This window comes from Lotus japonicus, chromosome 1, assembly GCF_012489685.1.
Source record: "Lotus japonicus ecotype B-129 chromosome 1, LjGifu_v1.2".
Lineage (NCBI taxonomy): Eukaryota > Viridiplantae > Streptophyta > Magnoliopsida > Fabales > Fabaceae > Lotus > Lotus japonicus.
In genome coordinates this window covers 33,142,056-33,158,364 of record NC_080041.1, presented here as the reverse complement: position 1 = coordinate 33,158,364, position 16,309 = coordinate 33,142,056, and the positions used below count along the sequence as shown (strand labels likewise).

The following is a 16,309-nucleotide window of genomic DNA, read 5'->3' as shown; positions in this document are numbered from 1 at the left end:
AAATCGTCCGTGGTACGAGAACCAATGCTCGTGTCATCTACCATTTCTGATATAAGAATAGCTCAGGGTTATTAAACTTGACTCACTCTTCAACTTTTTAAGTGTATTGGATCAATTAATTGCTGGTTAGATCATCTAATCCTTAGGTGAATTGGTTGACTTAGTTTACATTAAGAAACGAATAAAAAAGTTCCTAATACTAAATTAGTAGCTATCATTATTTTTATATTCTAAATTTATAAATACTACTATACATACAAGTATTTTAGTATAATTAGAGATAAGTGAGAAATATGATCCATGACCATGATGTGATGGGAGAAAAAAAAAAGAAGAGAAGAAGAGTAAAAAATGAGATGGTAGAGAAAATGATGTATGAATATATATATTAGGGGTGTAATTAGACCGGATTCGTTTATATTTAGAGTGTTTAAATGTCCGAATCAATCAAACATATTCAGTTTGGGTTGGTCCGGATTTCCTGATTTTTACTTCTAAATTCATCGGATTTGTTCGGTTCGGATGATTGGATTTGAAATAAAAAATAAGTGCCTTGCACGAAAATTATTCTAAAAACGTGAAAAATTATGAAAAAATTGGAAAAATTCAACAATTTCAAAGAACACAACATTCAACAATGACATAATCCATATAATACAAATAAAACCAACATCTCTAATACAAATATAAATATGCAATGTAATGAGTTAGAGTGTTTTGATTGAATGTGGAAAAAATCTCAATTCATTGGGTTGATTTGGATTGATCGGTTCTTCAATCCCTAAATTTGATACCTGCGCGAATCGATGGTGATTAGATGTAGTAAAAAAAAATTGAACTGAACTAATGATTATTCAATCCAATTCACCATAGTGTATTTGGGAAATCGGATCTTACTCGCTTACACCCCTAGAATCAGAACTCCAAATTTGCAATAGTCAATGTTATATATGTTTTAGATTTGTATTTGTTGTCAAATTTCATTAACGGGTTTGGCAAACAAGAGGCCTAGTTCACTTTTTATCTCCGATTTGCATCTTCTCTATTTTTTCTTGATCTGAATACTAGATGGTGACGATCGGCTCAACTGAATTCGAACCGAACTAATTATTCAATCTAACTCACCATAATGTATTCGGTTTGAATCAGTTCAATCGGATTTGGAAAATCGGACCTTAATCGCTTACACCCCTAGAATCATAACTCCAAATTTGCTATAGTCATTGTTATATATGTTTTAGATTGGTATTTGTTGTTAAATTTTATTAACTGGTTTAGCAAACAAGAGGCCTAGTTCACTTTTTATCTCCGATTTGCGTCTTCTTTATTTTTTCTGGATCTGAATACTATAAGATGGTGATGATCGGCTCAACCAACAACACCAATTTTGTGTAAAACTTACCAGCTACAGTCGAGTCATCAGTTTTCTATAAAATCGGCCAATTTGTACAATTCATGCCGGTTTTATGAGAATTCTGATTAATTTACGTCTTATTTTTTTTTTCAATTAATTCTCACTCATTTCTATTTCCATCTATCTTTTCTTTTCTATCACATCATTATCTCTCATTTTTCTCATTATTTTCATTTTATTCATATTCTTATGAGGTGGTGGTGATTTTTAACTGGGTATGAAATTTAATTAAAAAAAGTATGACAAGTCCAATATAGTATGAGTTTAATTTCTATGCACCGACGGTGTAAAGATTTTTTACACCGTCAACCAATCAAATTTTAAGGATGTGAGAAAATCTCTCATTTTATTTAATTTCATTAATTGACGTGGCACATCCTTAAAATCTGATTGGTTGACGGTGTAAAAAAACTTTACACCGTCGGTGCATCAAACTTTTTCTCATATAGTATTTTGATTTGGATAACATTATTAGAACCAAAGTGCCACACATGACCCGCTATGTTGGTTCCCCTTCAACACCGTTGGCAGTTAAAATAAATTGTCTTTATTGAAAGAGATGCTATGAGAAGTAAAATAACACTAAAAGTATTTATATGGGAAATATAATGATACACTCAAACACTTTGTCTTTTGTTGGTACACAATTTACACACTCAAAACACTACCCACAACACCTCACAAGAGCTCGTTAGCCTCTCTAATTTTTCTCACAAACTTGTGCTTCCTACTCACTTTTTTTTTTAACATGCTTCCTACTCACTTACTCGTTGTTCAATTACATGATTTTTTTTAACATGATCCCTACTTATACGGTGCATATATTTGTCAAAAGTCGAGTTCCTATGATTTTGACAATTCAATGACTTAACCGTTACGACTATAATAGATAGTTATTTAAAGAGACTCCAACATCTTCTAGGAAATTTTAGGAGAATGATGATGCAAGTTTAATTATCTAACAAACACAGACAAAGCCTCCTTATCTCGTGGGAGGAACATAAATTTATGGAAAGAAAAAAAAGTTTGACAAGTTCAACAAAGTCTAGTCAAGTTCAGAAAAATTTAGGTTAAATCACTCTAATTTTTGTGGATGAATGTTATTTAAAATAGATTAAATTAAATTTCTTATTAATTGATGCTAAATATCATTAGTCCACTAAACTATGGTGATTTAACTCAAATTTTTCCATAGATCATTACACAAACTCATATTTTATATTTTATGAATGGAAAGAAAAAAAAAGGTTTGACAAGTTCAATATAGTATTATGACAATATAGTTGATCAACAATGATATAATTATACTTCACTTTCACTTCAATCTTATTTTTACATGTTTTTCTTTTTATCCCTCACTTCTTTCCTATCACATCACATATTATATTTCTTAATTCTGATCTTCTCATAATTTCTCTCTTAATCTCTCAATTAACTAGCTGAAGATGAAAATGTGTTATCATATCTTTCTTGGATGACAGAGTCTCGAGGTCTTTCCATAGTGATCACCCTAGTGTTCGTGCTTATTATCAGAAGTAGCAGCAGCACTCATGAATATGACCAGTGCGGAGAATCATCTTGTGGCCCTGACCAACCGCTTATTAGATTCCCGTTTCAACTCATCAAGGGGACGAAAGATCATAGTTGTAGTGATCCCATGTTTTGCCTATACTGTAGTAAAAATTCTGAGACAACTTTTGTACTCCCTACCTCTTCAGGACCAATTCAATTCCTTGTCAGGCACATAGACTACGATATCCAGGAAATTGATGTCTCTGACCCTGAAAATTGCCTCCCCAGCAAGTTTCTAAAACTCAACAATTCATCTTTCCAACCTTACCGATTGGACATGCACTCCTCAGAAACAAAAACCTCCTTCTTCAACTGCTCTTCACAAGATATGATCTCCTGCCCCATTTACGCTTCTGGTTATTTCGACAGTGTCCTCAAATTGGACCTTGTATCCTGTACCAAGATGTTTGATGTCACTGCTTCAGTCAACTCAGTTTACCTGCAGTTTAATTTATTGAGAATGATGTGGTCCAAGCCAAATTGTACCAAGTGCGAAGCAATGGGAAAAAAATGCAGATGGAAGAACAACAGCACAGACGGCGAAATTTGTTTTCACTGTAATGGCAAATCAATCCAGATTCCAAGATCTTTTATTTTCTCTGCTACAGGTGAGAGTGAGACTCATTCATACTTCACACTTGTTTTTTCCTTTTGCCCAGGCAATTCAATTTAACGGTTTAACCCTTAATCTGCAATGTTAGGTTCAATTGCTTCGGGTCTGGTGTTAATTGTGGCCTTTAAGATCCACCGTTGTTATAGAAAGAAGGAAGAGGATCAAGCAAGAGTGGAGAAATTTTTAGAGGATTACAGGGCAGAGAAGCCTGCGAGATTCTCCTATGCTGATATAAAAAGAATCACCAATGGTTTTAAGGAAAAGCTAGGGGATGGAGCTCATGGAACAGTATTCCAAGGAAAACTCTCCAATGAAATTCCGGTGGCGGTGAAGAAGCTCAACAACAATTCAATGAAAGAAGAAGGGAAAGAGTTCATCAGTGAAGTGGAAATCATGGGCAAAATCCACCACATCAATGTCGCGTGTTTGCTCGGCTTCTGTGCAGAGGGAGTTCACCGTGCTCTCATCTACAACTTGTTTCCAAATGGTTCCTTACAGAATTTCATATTCCCACCTGATGATAAAGATCATTTCCTTGGCTGGGAAAAGCTGCAACATATCGGTCTCGGTATAGCGAAAGGGATTGAGTATCTCCATCATGGTTGCCATCATCCAATCCTTCACTTTGACATCAACCCTCACAATGTTTTGCTAGATGACAAGTTCACTCCAAAAATTACTGATTTTGGTCTAGCAAAATTGTGTTCCAAGAATGTTAGCGCGGTGTCCATGACAGCTGCAAGGGGAACATTGGGATACATGGCACCCGAAGTTTTCTCCAGAAACTTCGGAAATGTGTCTTTTAAGTCTGATGTTTACAGTTATGGGATGTTGTTGCTGGAAATGGTAGGAGGGAGGAAGAACATAGACACTTTATCTACGGAAACTTTCCAAGTTCTGTATCCAGAATGGATCCATAGGTTATTGGAAGGAGATATTCATATCCATATTGAGGAGGATTGCGATGTGAAAATTGCAAAGAAACTTGCTATTGTTGGACTATGGTGCATTCAGTGGCAGCCGACAAATCGTCCATCCATAAAAGCAGTCATACAAATGCTGGAGACCAGAGAGGAAGACCAGCTAACAGTGCCTCCTAATCCATTTCATTCAACTACTTCCACCCCTACTAGCACTTCCGCAACACGACCTTTTCAAATGGAAGTGATTCAGGAATGAGAGATACGGATTAATATTATGTTGTGTAGGGGCTGATTCAGTTGAAGAAGTTATGAAAGCATTGTGTTGTTACTTTGATAGAGGACTGCCAATTATATATGTCTAAATGCTTCATTATATGGTTTTCATTTGTGGAGTTTGTGAGTATTTTATTCAGTCATTTGTAATCATTGTACATTTTCATTTCACATGTATCATGAGGGTTTTAATTAAGATTTTGAATGGATAAAACCATGGAGATTTATAATGGAATTGGTTAGGTGAAAGTTGGAAAGAGAGGGGGAAATTGGCAGAGAAAGTGAATATTGAGGAAAGAATTATATGTTTGCAGCGGAGGCCTAGCCGAAGCAACCGAAAAACCACCTTCAATTCAATACCCATCCACATAACGAATAGCTCCAAAGCCTCCTTCCTAGAGGCAAATCTAACGAACACAAACCGAAACTTACGACCGTGTTTCCTCGCCCGTTGAACAAAAACATTCGTGTTGAGCCAAGATTTCTAATGCTACAATTATCGACACCGGTGGTAGAAGGATGATTCCTCGACAGGAAGAACCGTGACGGAGCTCAAAGCCCATCAGGCAATACTCCCCCCAAAGTCAGGGGAGTAAAGGAAAACTCGACAAACCAGCAAACGCGACGAAGGAGACAGTTACTAGTGGGCAATTATCAGCACGTGTGCATACCCACGATGCCACAAACAGCGGTGGTTACCCACGACTCAAGGCTACCCACGTCGCAAACGAACCAATCAAAGTCACGTGCGCAAAGCCACCGGCTAAACGTGGGGTAAGGCGCCAAAATTCAAACCCACGAAGCCATCATGCATGGAAGAAAAACCGCCAAGAACGTGGAGAAAGAAACAGCACTATAAATAGAAAAAGCAGCAGCAGGAAAAGGGGTTCCCAACTCAAACTCTGAAAATTCACCAAAAAGCTCTAAATGTCCGCATCAATGAGACTCAAGGAGCAAAACGTGATAGTGGAGGAGTATGTTGCAGAACCAACACTTTAGTTTTCTTGCATTAAGCTTGTTAAATTCCAGTTTCTTTATGCATTTTCCTGTCGAAATCCACATTTCTTGTAGCTTTTGTGTTATTTTGATGTATGTGACCTCTTTGTAATTAATCCGTGCTTAATGAAATCCAGTTTCACCTGGATTGTTTGTTGTTGTCGAAAAAGCACTCGCTCACACACAACACTTTGGCAAAGCGTTTTCTCAAAAGGACCCTGAATCTAAACTTCCTTTAGTCGAACTAAGAGGATATTTGTTTACCAAAAATCAGCGTAAACAATTCGTCAACTTTTCCAAATTTTTTAAAAGACCACGAACATAATGATACCCAATCGAATCTGAAATTTCGTCCACAAACAGAGAAAAGTACATGGTTTTGGCTCATGTTTTTTACAAGTCCAATGAATAAAGGGGTACTCTTTTTCCTTCACTTTCCCAAACGGGTTTTTCCTAGTAAGGTTTTAATGAGGTCTTTTTTCTAAAGTCTTTTTCCAAGAAGATGTTGGGTTATCTTGGGTAGTAGTTGGATTTCTGTTTATGTAAATGCTATTACACTTAGTTGTATTTCTTTTTTCCTTTGTATTGGGTTGAAGTACCCCTTTTACTTCATTTCAATATATTTTTCATTGCTTATAAAAAAAAAACAAGTCCAATAATAGTATTACAGTAAATATCTATATTTATATTCTAAACACACTCATACTAAGTAAGAGATGGTAAAAGAAATATAGAAATGAAGAATATGAAGCATGACGTGATAGAAAAAAATGAAAGAAATAAAAATAAAGTTTAAGTAAAAATAGAAGTACTAGAAAGTTAAGTGTGAATTAATAAAAATGCTCATAGAGTATTTACTTTTTTGCCACTTTGTAAATGTTATTGAAAGTTTCTGGCTTAATATTGACTAGGTGTGGCGTGGTGGACTCGTGATCAAAGGGGGTTCAGTCTTTGGACCCATGTTATTTTTTATATAATAATTACTTCATTCACTAGAGTTTGAACCCTGATCTCTTCATGTTTAACTCTTCCTCCATCCTTATATTCATATCTCTTACCACTTGAACTAACCAATTGGAACCATGTAGTAGTTGGTGGTTCATAGTTTTATGTGAAGTAATGGTTGAGTTGTTAAAATTAGGGGTGTCCATCAGCCGGTTTTGGTCGGTTTCGGGCTGACGGCGTCGGTTTCCACCAGGTGAACAACACTAAACCTCCAGCCCACCTCCGACCGTACTGAGGCTGCGGGTTCCTCGGGTTCGGTTAGTGCGTGCCACGGTTAACGGGTCGAGTATAACGGGTTGAGAAGCCAAAAAAGAAATTGCAGAAAAAAGAAGATGAAGACTGAGATCAAGCAAATAATCTAGAAAAATAAACCCTAACAAACAATTGATGACTAAACCTTTCAATCCATTACAAAGATGAACAAGTTTCAACATAATAAAAAGGTTTTGGGTCGAAACCCTAGCAGAGGTAGAAGAGGAGATCAGAGGGTTGACTGGAACCACTTCTTCTTTAGCCTGATTTGAGCCGTCAATGTCGTCCCCATCGTCATATGCGTTCTCTTCCAGACCCAGGCCACCGCTGGGAGTAAGGCATGCCAAGATTTGGGGCTGAAATAGTAGAGGGGAAAGGAGAGAAACACGACATATATATTTCCTTCGGTGGTGAGATGGTCGTGGTGACTGGTTGTGGGATCTGTCTCGATGGTGAGAGTGGAGGATGATGGAAGAGGCGCGACGTTTAGAGGATGGAGGCAGTGGTGGGGTGGCAGCCAGGGTTGAGTGGAAGCGGCGACGACGCTGGGTTGAGAGAAAGAGAAGAAAGGAGAAGATGGTGGTAGTCGGCTAGGGTTTAGAGAGAGTGAAGATAGGAATGAGTGGCGGCTAGGGTTAGGATGAAGTGAAGAAAGGAGAGTTTTTATATGGTCTGGAGTCTGGGCTGAAGGAGAAGCTTGGGTTGTGGCCGTTTTTTTTTTTCTTTTAAAGACCTGGTTCGGTCGAATCGGTCGGACTGGAGCCCAAATCGAAACCGACCGGTTGAACCCAAACGAACTCATAAACGCAAATCGGCCAAACCCGCGACTGAACCGAACCGGCTCGTTTTTTAAAAAAACTGTCGGTTTGCTCGGGTCCGGTTCAGACCAGTGTGGACAACCCTAGTTTAAATGATCATAGATAAAGTTTGGGTTAAATCTTCATTATCTTAGATGAACCAATAATATTTAAGATAAATAAATAAATAATTATAAAATTTCTAGTCCACTTATAGTCATCAGTCCACTTCTTTCATGCGTTAACACCCAAGTTTGTTCATATTTCATTTTCATCTAATTTCAATTTCCATTTAATTTTTTCTCATGTTCCTCTCACATATCTCTGGTTTTTATTCAATTTCTCTTTAAAGGTTAAGGTGGGATAGTGGTATGTAAAAGTTAAGTGCAAGAAAAGAAAATGAAAAGAAAGAAAAGAACTAGAACATGACATGATTTTTAGATTGTTAAGCCAAGTGATTATCATGGTGTGGTGGGGTAATGTATTGGGTGTAGAATATATGGAGGCTTAATTTGTGTCCTGAAGTTGATACAAGTTTGTTGGTGGTGGGTTTCTTTAGGCAATATAGAGTTTGTGTACTCTTTTTCCTTCACTAGGGTTTTTCCCAATGAATTTTTTCTAGTAAGGTTTTAATGAGGCACATCTCTATGTTTTGGCCTTTAGGGTGGTTGTTTAGGTGTTAATTTGTTTGGCCTTTATTGAGGGGTTGTCCTCATGTCCAGTTTCCAATCAATAATACATATATCCTTTTGTTTTCAAAATAAGAAAAAGAAAAGGAGAGAAAAAAATGAATGTTTGTTAAATAACAAATACTCCACAAAATAGATAATTAAAGTTTTTTTAAGAAGAATTTTTGAAAAGAATTTTTGTGGGTCCCACCACAATTCATATTTTGTGGATCCCAGGTGGTGTTTGCCTACTTTGGAACGATGATACTAATGTCCAAATAGCTCATGGTTCTCTAAATCATATTCTTTGTGTGGCTGAGCATCCACAGTCACATAGTCCAATGCAAATTCTTGCGGTGTATGGCTTTCCGGAAGCGCAAAACAAGCGTCGTACCTGGGAACTAATTCAGAGATTGAAACCCCCTGATAATAAACCTTGGGTTTGTATTGGGGACTTTAATGATGTGTTGACCCTTCTGACAAGTTGGGTGGTGATCCAGTTAATGTGGCACATTTGCAGTTTATTGATCAAACTTTGTTGGATTGTGGTTTACAGGATGCAGGTTATTCAGGTTATCGCTTCACTTGGTCAAACAAGAGGAGCATACCGAGGTCTATTGAGGAGAGGTTGGATTATGTTTTGGTAAGCGAAAGTTGGAAGGCCTTATGGCCGGTGGTGGAAATTTTTCATTTGACTCGGCTCAGCTCCGATCATAACGCCATTTTGTTAGCTTGTGGCTCTCACAAGCGGGAAATGTTCAAGAAGCAGAAGCGTATGTTTCGATTTGAGGAGGTGTGGCTCCAAGATAGTGAGGAGTGTGCAGAGATAGTGGTCGAGGTATGGTCAAATGGACAGCTATATGTTAATGGCAAAATTGCGAATGTGGGGTGTGCTCTTCAAGGATGGGGACGAGAAAAATATGGAGCTATCCCGAAGAAGGTTTCAGATATGAAAGAGAAGCTACAAACTCTTCAGAGGAGCCCCCAAACTGAGGAAGTGGTGGCGGCTATTAGGAGCACTGAGAGTGAGCTTGAGGTTTTGTTGAAACAGGAGGAGATTTTGTGGTCCCAGCGCTCCAGGGCCTCTTGGCTCAAACATGGGGATAGTAACACAAAATTTTGTCATCAGAAAGCTACATAAAGAAGAAAGAGGAATAGGATTGAGGAGTTATTTGATGATGATGGAAGGAAGTGGGTGGATGACAGAAATATAGCGAGGATTCTTATAGGCTACTTTGATAAACTTTTTAGTTCATCCAACCCGACAGATATTGAGACCGCTACTTCACTTGTAGCTAGCCGTGTTACTGAGGCCCATTTGGCCATTATTAATGATCCTTTTAGTAGAGAAGAATTGGAAGATGTAATTTTCAATATGCACCCTTCCAAAGCTCCTGGCCTTGATGGCCTTCCTGCCTTCTTTTTTCAGAAATTTTGGCATATCATTGGTAATGACGTCTCTGGCTTTTGTCTTGAGGTTTTGCAAGGCAGACTACATCCAGGTATTATAAATAAGACCCTACTTGTTTTGATTCCAAAGATTAAAAAATATGTTCATGCAACACAGTTTAGGCCTATAAATTTATGTTATGTATTGTTTAAATTTATTACAAAAACAATTGCAAACAGACTTAAGTTGGTCCTCCCGGATATTATCTTAGGCCCTCAGAGTGCTTTTGTACCTGGTAGGCTAATCACAGATAATGCTTTGGTGGCATATGAGTGTTTCCATTTTATGAAGAAAAAGATGTCTGGCCGAAATGGCATGATGGCTTTAAAGCTTGATATGTCAAAAGCTTATGATAGGGTCGAGTGGCCATTCCTTTGTAGTGTGCTTATGCAGATGGGCTTCCCTATAGCTCGGGTAAATTTAATTATGGACTGTGTGATGTCAGTTCAATTTCAGGTGATGTTAAATGGTAGCCCTCAGATGTCGTTTGATCCAGGCAGAGGTTTGCGTCAGGGGGATCCCCTATCTCCATATTTATTTATACTCTGCGGAGAAGTTTTCTCGGCTTTAATTCAAAAAGAGATAGAGAACTCTACTTTGCATGGCATTAAATTAGCACGTCCTGCATCCACCCCTGTTATCTCACATCTTCTTTTTGCAGATGACAGTATTGTCTTTGCTCGAGCAACGCCGGAGGAAGCTACTACGGTTTTGAACGTGCTTGCTTCTTACGAGCGGGTGTCTGGTCAGGTCATAAATTTTGACAAATCTATGTTATCCTGTAGCCGAAATGTGCTTAGTCCCTGTTTTAATGAGCTAAAAACGCTATTGGGTGTAAAACCCAAATTTTCCTACCATTATTGGTAAGTCTAAAACCCAAATTTTCCAATTTGTCAAAGAAAGAGTGTGGAAAAAATTAAAGGGTTGGAAGGAGCGCTCTCTTTCTCGTGCAGGAAGGGAGGTGCTAATAAAGGCGGTTGCCCAAGCTATCCCTTCTTATATTATGTCCTGTTTTTTATTACCTAATGGTTTATGTGCAGATATTGAGAGAATGATCAGTAAATTTTATTGGAGTGGTGATGCATCCTGCCGGAGTATTCATTGGCTCAAGTGGGACTCTCTTTATAGGTCCAAACTTGATGGTGGTATTGGGTTTCGTGATTTCAAAGCTTTCAATATGGCTTTGGTTGGGAAAACTTGGTTGAGAATTTTAAAGCAACCTGACTCCCTGCTGGGTAAAGTTTTCAAATCTGGATACTTTCCTCAATCCACTATTTTTGCAGCAAAGAAGCATGGGCGTCCAAGCTATGCATGGACAAGCATCTTCCGCACTAAGTGGATTTTTGAGGAAGGAGCTAGATGGAGGGTAGGTAACGGGAGAAGTATTGATTTGTGGCGGGACAAATGGCTTCCGAGCGGAGTCCCAAATGTTTATAGCGAGGAACAGGGACCTGGTTGAGTTGGTTTTTTAGCCTTCGACGGCGCATGAGATTTTACAAATCCCTCTCCCTATGCGGCCGGCTGGTGATGTTCTCTTTTGGCCTTTAACTAGTGATGGTGGCTACACTACAAAGTCCGCCTATGGATTTATTCGTCAGCGGCGCATTCGAACGGAGGCTTCCTCATCTTCAGGACAGCAACCCCATGCTCGTTTCTGGAAAACTTTATGGGTCGTTGATTCTCTCCCTCGATGTAGGGAAGTAGCTTGGAGGGTGGCGAAGAAGATTGTCCCAGTGAGACGTGCTCTCCGTGTTCGGGGGATGCAAGTTGAGGAAGAATGTCCATTCTGTGGTATGCATCCAGAAACCATAGTTCATGTTCTCTTGTGCCCGGTCGTTGCAAGATGGTGGTTTGCTTCACCCATGGGCGTGCGGTTTCGGTCGAGCGACATCCCTGCATATTTTTTGCAGCAAATTTTCGACCAGCAGGATGACCATCTGACGGGGTTATGCGTCACCTTTCTGTATGTGATTTGGGATCTCCGTAATGCCATGATTTATCAACAGAAGGTACCGGAGTTCACAGGCATTATGGCACAGTTCAGCAGCTTGCTCTCGATAGCGGAGGAAGGCGCTTTGGTGCGGCCACCGGTGGAGAATGGATTGCTAGCACGGAACTCTTGGACCAGACCTGGTGAGGAATGTATTAAAATTAATTTTGATGCTTCATGGGTTCATAGTGCTCCTACAGGCCTTGGTTTTATTGCGAGGAACAATTTAGCTCAAGTTATGGCCGCTGCCGTGGCGTTTCCTATCGATGCTACATCACCAATCATTGCAAAGGCTTTAGCTTTCCGTTGGTCGCTCTCTTTGGCCAAGGATCTTGGATTCCGAACGGTGTGTCTTGAAACGGATTGTTTACAACTTTTTGATACTTGGATGAAGGCAAAGGGTGGTGATTCCTATTTATTTTCTGTCATTAGTGATTGTAGAGACTTGGTCTCATCGTTTTTGAACTTTAGTTTGTCTTTTGTACGTCGTACCGGCAATTCTGTAGCCGATCACTTGGCTAAGAACTCCTCAAAATTCCATAACTCGGTTTGGATTGAGGAGGTGCCGCCGGAGTTGGAGTCTTTAATTCATGCAGATGTAATAGCGTCTATGGCAACTTGATTTTTTTTAATATATTATCCAGTTTTTTTTTTTTAAAAAAAGGAGGAAAAAACTTTAAAAGTTGTGTTTCTTTTGATGCATTTTCTTTTCTTGCTATAAGGGTGATGCTAGTTTGATAATCTCCATAAACTTGAAGAAAAGATTCTACAATTTTTTTGTGGTGGTTGCGTTACCTCATCTATTTGTGTCCCTATGTAATTTTAATCATGCATTTTGTATGAGAACTACAAACTAACCAAAGATTATCTTTCTAATTATTTCCATGGAATATAAGACACTAGCTTTCGTCATTATCATCAACAGGCTTCTGTATCTATTTTTAGGTTTTGGATTGTTTTTATTTTCTACATTTGTCTCTATTATTTGACCCTTTAATTTTGATCCTTTGATGGTCTAGTTGCATTTCACTACATATTGATCTCTCAATTTTTTGTTAAAAATGAAACTCTCAATTTAATTTGGTGGCCAACACGAAAAAAGATGTATTAATTGATGCTTCATCATAGTGAGGATACTTTCATTGGTATCGTGCATTTTGGGCCAGAACACTTGTCTTTTTCTAACGTTGGCCTAAGGGAAGACTTGACTTGAAGTCTTGGAACCTTGTCTCTTTAGTAGACCCTGAAAGTTTGTGTACTTCAATTTATTTCAAATATGTATTTAACTAGTATTGATCTGATCACATAATGTACGGATGAAATAAGAGAATAAATAAATAGATAAAATGATAAATTAAACTCAAATATAAGTCAGTAAGTTAGCAAGTGTTGATAAACTATTGGTAAAATCATTCTTATAAACCATATTCATTGTTGCTGAACACACATTTTCTTTACTATCAATCATAAGAATATTCAACTTTTTTCTATTTGTAACAATTGGTCATGGTCTTGTAATAAAAGCTGCTTTAACTGTATAAAATATTTTAATACAGTTGAATTAAAATTGATTTAAATTATTAAATGTATTAAATATAAATAACTTATTTTGCTACTTGATACTTATTTTCAAATTTTAAACTGTAATAATAAATGAATTTAAAATGCTAGTAATTGTTTACAAACTGAAATTTTAGTTTAAGAATATGTAATAAATGTGAAAATATTCAAAATAAGTACATTAAAATTCAAGTAGCAAAGTTTAATGGTTTCTCATATTCAATTATTTGGGTGTCTGTATAAGATAGTAACAAAGATTTTGGCTTCAAGAATCAAGAAGGTGCTCCCAAATGTAATTGATATGAATCAGTTTGCGTTTCTTGGTGGGCGTAGCATGCTTGACAGTGTGGTTGTGGCAAATGAATCAGTGCATGAAGCCAAATCTAAGAAGCTGCCTACAATGATCTTTAAGGTAGATTTCGAAAAAGCTTACGACTCTGTGAGGTGGTGTTTTTTGGAATATATGATGAGGAGATTCAACTTCAATGAGAGGTGGGTGTCTTGGGTGATGGGCTGTTTGAAGTTTTCATATGTATCTGTGCTTGTGAATGGTAGCCCCACAGGAGAATTCAAAATGGAAAAAGGGATTAGACAAGGAGATCCATTAGCTCCTTTCCTATTTCTAATGGTAGCTGAAGGGCTTAGAGGGATCATGAGGAGGGCGATGTTCACAGATCACTTTGCTCCCCTGAAGGTGGGCTCTAGAGATAAGGTGGATGTTGCTCTATTACAATTCGCAGACGATGCTCTATTTTTTGGAGAGGCAACTTTGCAGAATATTTTAACTTTGAAATGCATACTGAGGTGTTTTGAGCTGACTTCCGGGTTAAAGGTTAATTTTGCAAAGAGTAAATTGGCAGGAGTTTCGATTACAGCTACGGAGACCAATCGTTTTGCTGCTCTATTACATTGTAGGGTCATGGAATTGCCGTTTGTTTATTTGGGTCTCCCAATTGGTGGGAGCCCTAGGCGGCTTACCTTCTGGGAGCCTGTCATTCAAAAGTTAAGGAAAAGACTCTCCTCTTGGAAAAGCAAGAATTTATCTTTTGGAGGGAGAGTGTGCCTGGTGAAGAGTGTGCTATCTGCCTTACCATTATACTTTATCTCTTGTTACAGGATGCCCAAAGGGGTGATCAAGAAGTGCAACCAAATAATGATGCGATTTCTCTGGGGAGGTTCGGAGGAAGATAGGAAGATAGCTTGGGTTAGTTGGACACAATTGTGTAAAACAAAGGCGGAGGGTGGCCTTGGCATTAAGGACCTGGACAGCTTTAATGTTGCACTTCTTGGAAAATGGCGATGGAGATTACTGCAGAACCAGAACCTTCTCTGGTGTCGGGTTTTACTCGCTAAGTATGGGCCAGGATCGAAGTCAAAGAAATCTAGCTGGTGGGTGGATTTGTATGCTTGCTGTGGAGAAAATTCTTTGGGAAACTGGTTTGATAATGGCATCTGCAGGAGAATAGGGGAAGGGGATGACACTTCCTTCTGGGAAGATAATTGGCATGGAACTGGAAAATTTCAGGAACAATTTGTGGATCTGTACGGAGTGTCATGTCAACAGAACAAGAAAATAGCTGAGATGGGGCAATGGATTAATGGAAGCTGGACCTGGTCTCTTCAATGGAATGGATCTGTGGATGGGGAACTGCAGGTACAACTGAATGAAGTTATGAGAATTGTTTCTTCATTCTCTCTAATCCAAGGTAAGAAAGATTGCTGGTTCTGGACTCGGGAAAGAGAAGGTATATTCACAGTAAAATCTGCCTATGAAGCGATTTTCTTTAAAGAAATTGGAGACACAGAAGAGTGTTTTTCTCTTCTTTGGAAACTGTTGGCTCCGTCTAATTGTTTAGCCTTTGGCTGGAGGGTTCTTCTGAACAGAGTACAGACGAAAGACAACTTAATTCGCAGACATGTTCAACTTAGTGACTGTTTATGCCCCCTTTGCAGTTCAAACGAAGAAACGGTGATGCATCTACTTTTCTTTTGTCAGCATGCTTGGCTGGTTTGGTCCCATGTGTTTAAGTGGCTGGGAATCAATTTTGTTCAACCCAGCTCTTGCAAGGAGCATTTTGTACAATTTGGTGGCCTGCTTGTAGGTATCAAGAAGGTGGGATTTATGTCTATTTGGGTATCCGTGATCTGGCATATTTGGCAGAGTAGGAATGAAGCAGTCTTCCGAGGGGGGTCGCTCACTCCAGAAGAAATATTTGACAACTGCAGAATGAGGTCGTGGGAATGGCTGAGGGCGAAGTGTAAAACGTTCTCCTATTCTATTTATGAATGGTTTAACGAGCCTGTATCTTGCCTTAGCTCTTTCTGAGGAATTCTGTTTTATATCCAAATGTATTTTTTGTAAGTAACAACCTGAGTTTGTTATCTGGTTGTGCTATCTTTTAGTTTTCAAACTTTGTATCGGTTATGGGTTTGTGGTACCCCTTGTACCCCTTTAATACAACATTGCTTATCGAAAAAAAAAAAGTAGACCCTGAAAGTTTGTGTACTTCAATTTATTTCAAATATGAATTTAATATGTGCCAATACAGTACATGCAATGTCCATTTGATGCTTTATCTTATGGTCTGCTTTCCTCAATGTCATCCCTAATCTCTTCTTTCCATTCTTATTTAAGGATTACTTCTATTTTTCAAAAAAAAAAAAAAATTCAACGGACTTGGTCTGCGTCTAACTTATGTCGTGGACTCACATGTTGTCTAGCAGTGGTGGTTCATGTTAATTTTTTACAAGTCCAATAGTATTATAATAAGCTAGGGTTTTAGCCCGTCTCCGTGC

At 38.4% G+C, this 16,309-nt stretch overlaps 3 protein-coding genes across 3 annotated transcripts; all 3 read left to right on the top strand.

The window, feature by feature from the left end:
- Positions 1–2,770: 2,770 nt before the first annotated feature.
- On the top strand, positions 2,771–5,004 carry LOC130734453 (rust resistance kinase Lr10-like). Its single transcript, XM_057586887.1, has 2 exons — positions 2,771–3,594; positions 3,688–5,004. The coding sequence occupies exons 1-2, from the start codon at positions 2,889–2,891 to the stop codon at positions 4,776–4,778; spliced, it is 1,797 nt and encodes a 598-aa protein (XP_057442870.1). The 5' UTR covers positions 2,771–2,888; the 3' UTR covers positions 4,779–5,004.
- Positions 5,005–8,854: 3,850 nt separating this feature from the next.
- Positions 8,855–11,422, top strand: LOC130733379 (uncharacterized). The gene is made up of 6 exons (XM_057585540.1): positions 8,855–8,953; positions 9,070–9,619; positions 9,782–10,015; positions 10,175–10,465; positions 10,625–10,708; positions 11,004–11,422. The coding sequence occupies exons 1-6, from the start codon at positions 8,855–8,857 to the stop codon at positions 11,420–11,422; spliced, it is 1,677 nt and encodes a 558-aa protein (XP_057441523.1).
- A 52-nt stretch (positions 11,423–11,474) lies between these two features.
- On the top strand, positions 11,475–12,575 carry LOC130733371 (uncharacterized). The gene has a single exon (XM_057585529.1). The coding sequence runs from the start codon at positions 11,475–11,477 to the stop codon at positions 12,573–12,575; it is 1,101 nt and encodes a 366-aa protein (XP_057441512.1).
- The last annotated feature ends 3,734 nt before the right edge of the window (positions 12,576–16,309 follow it).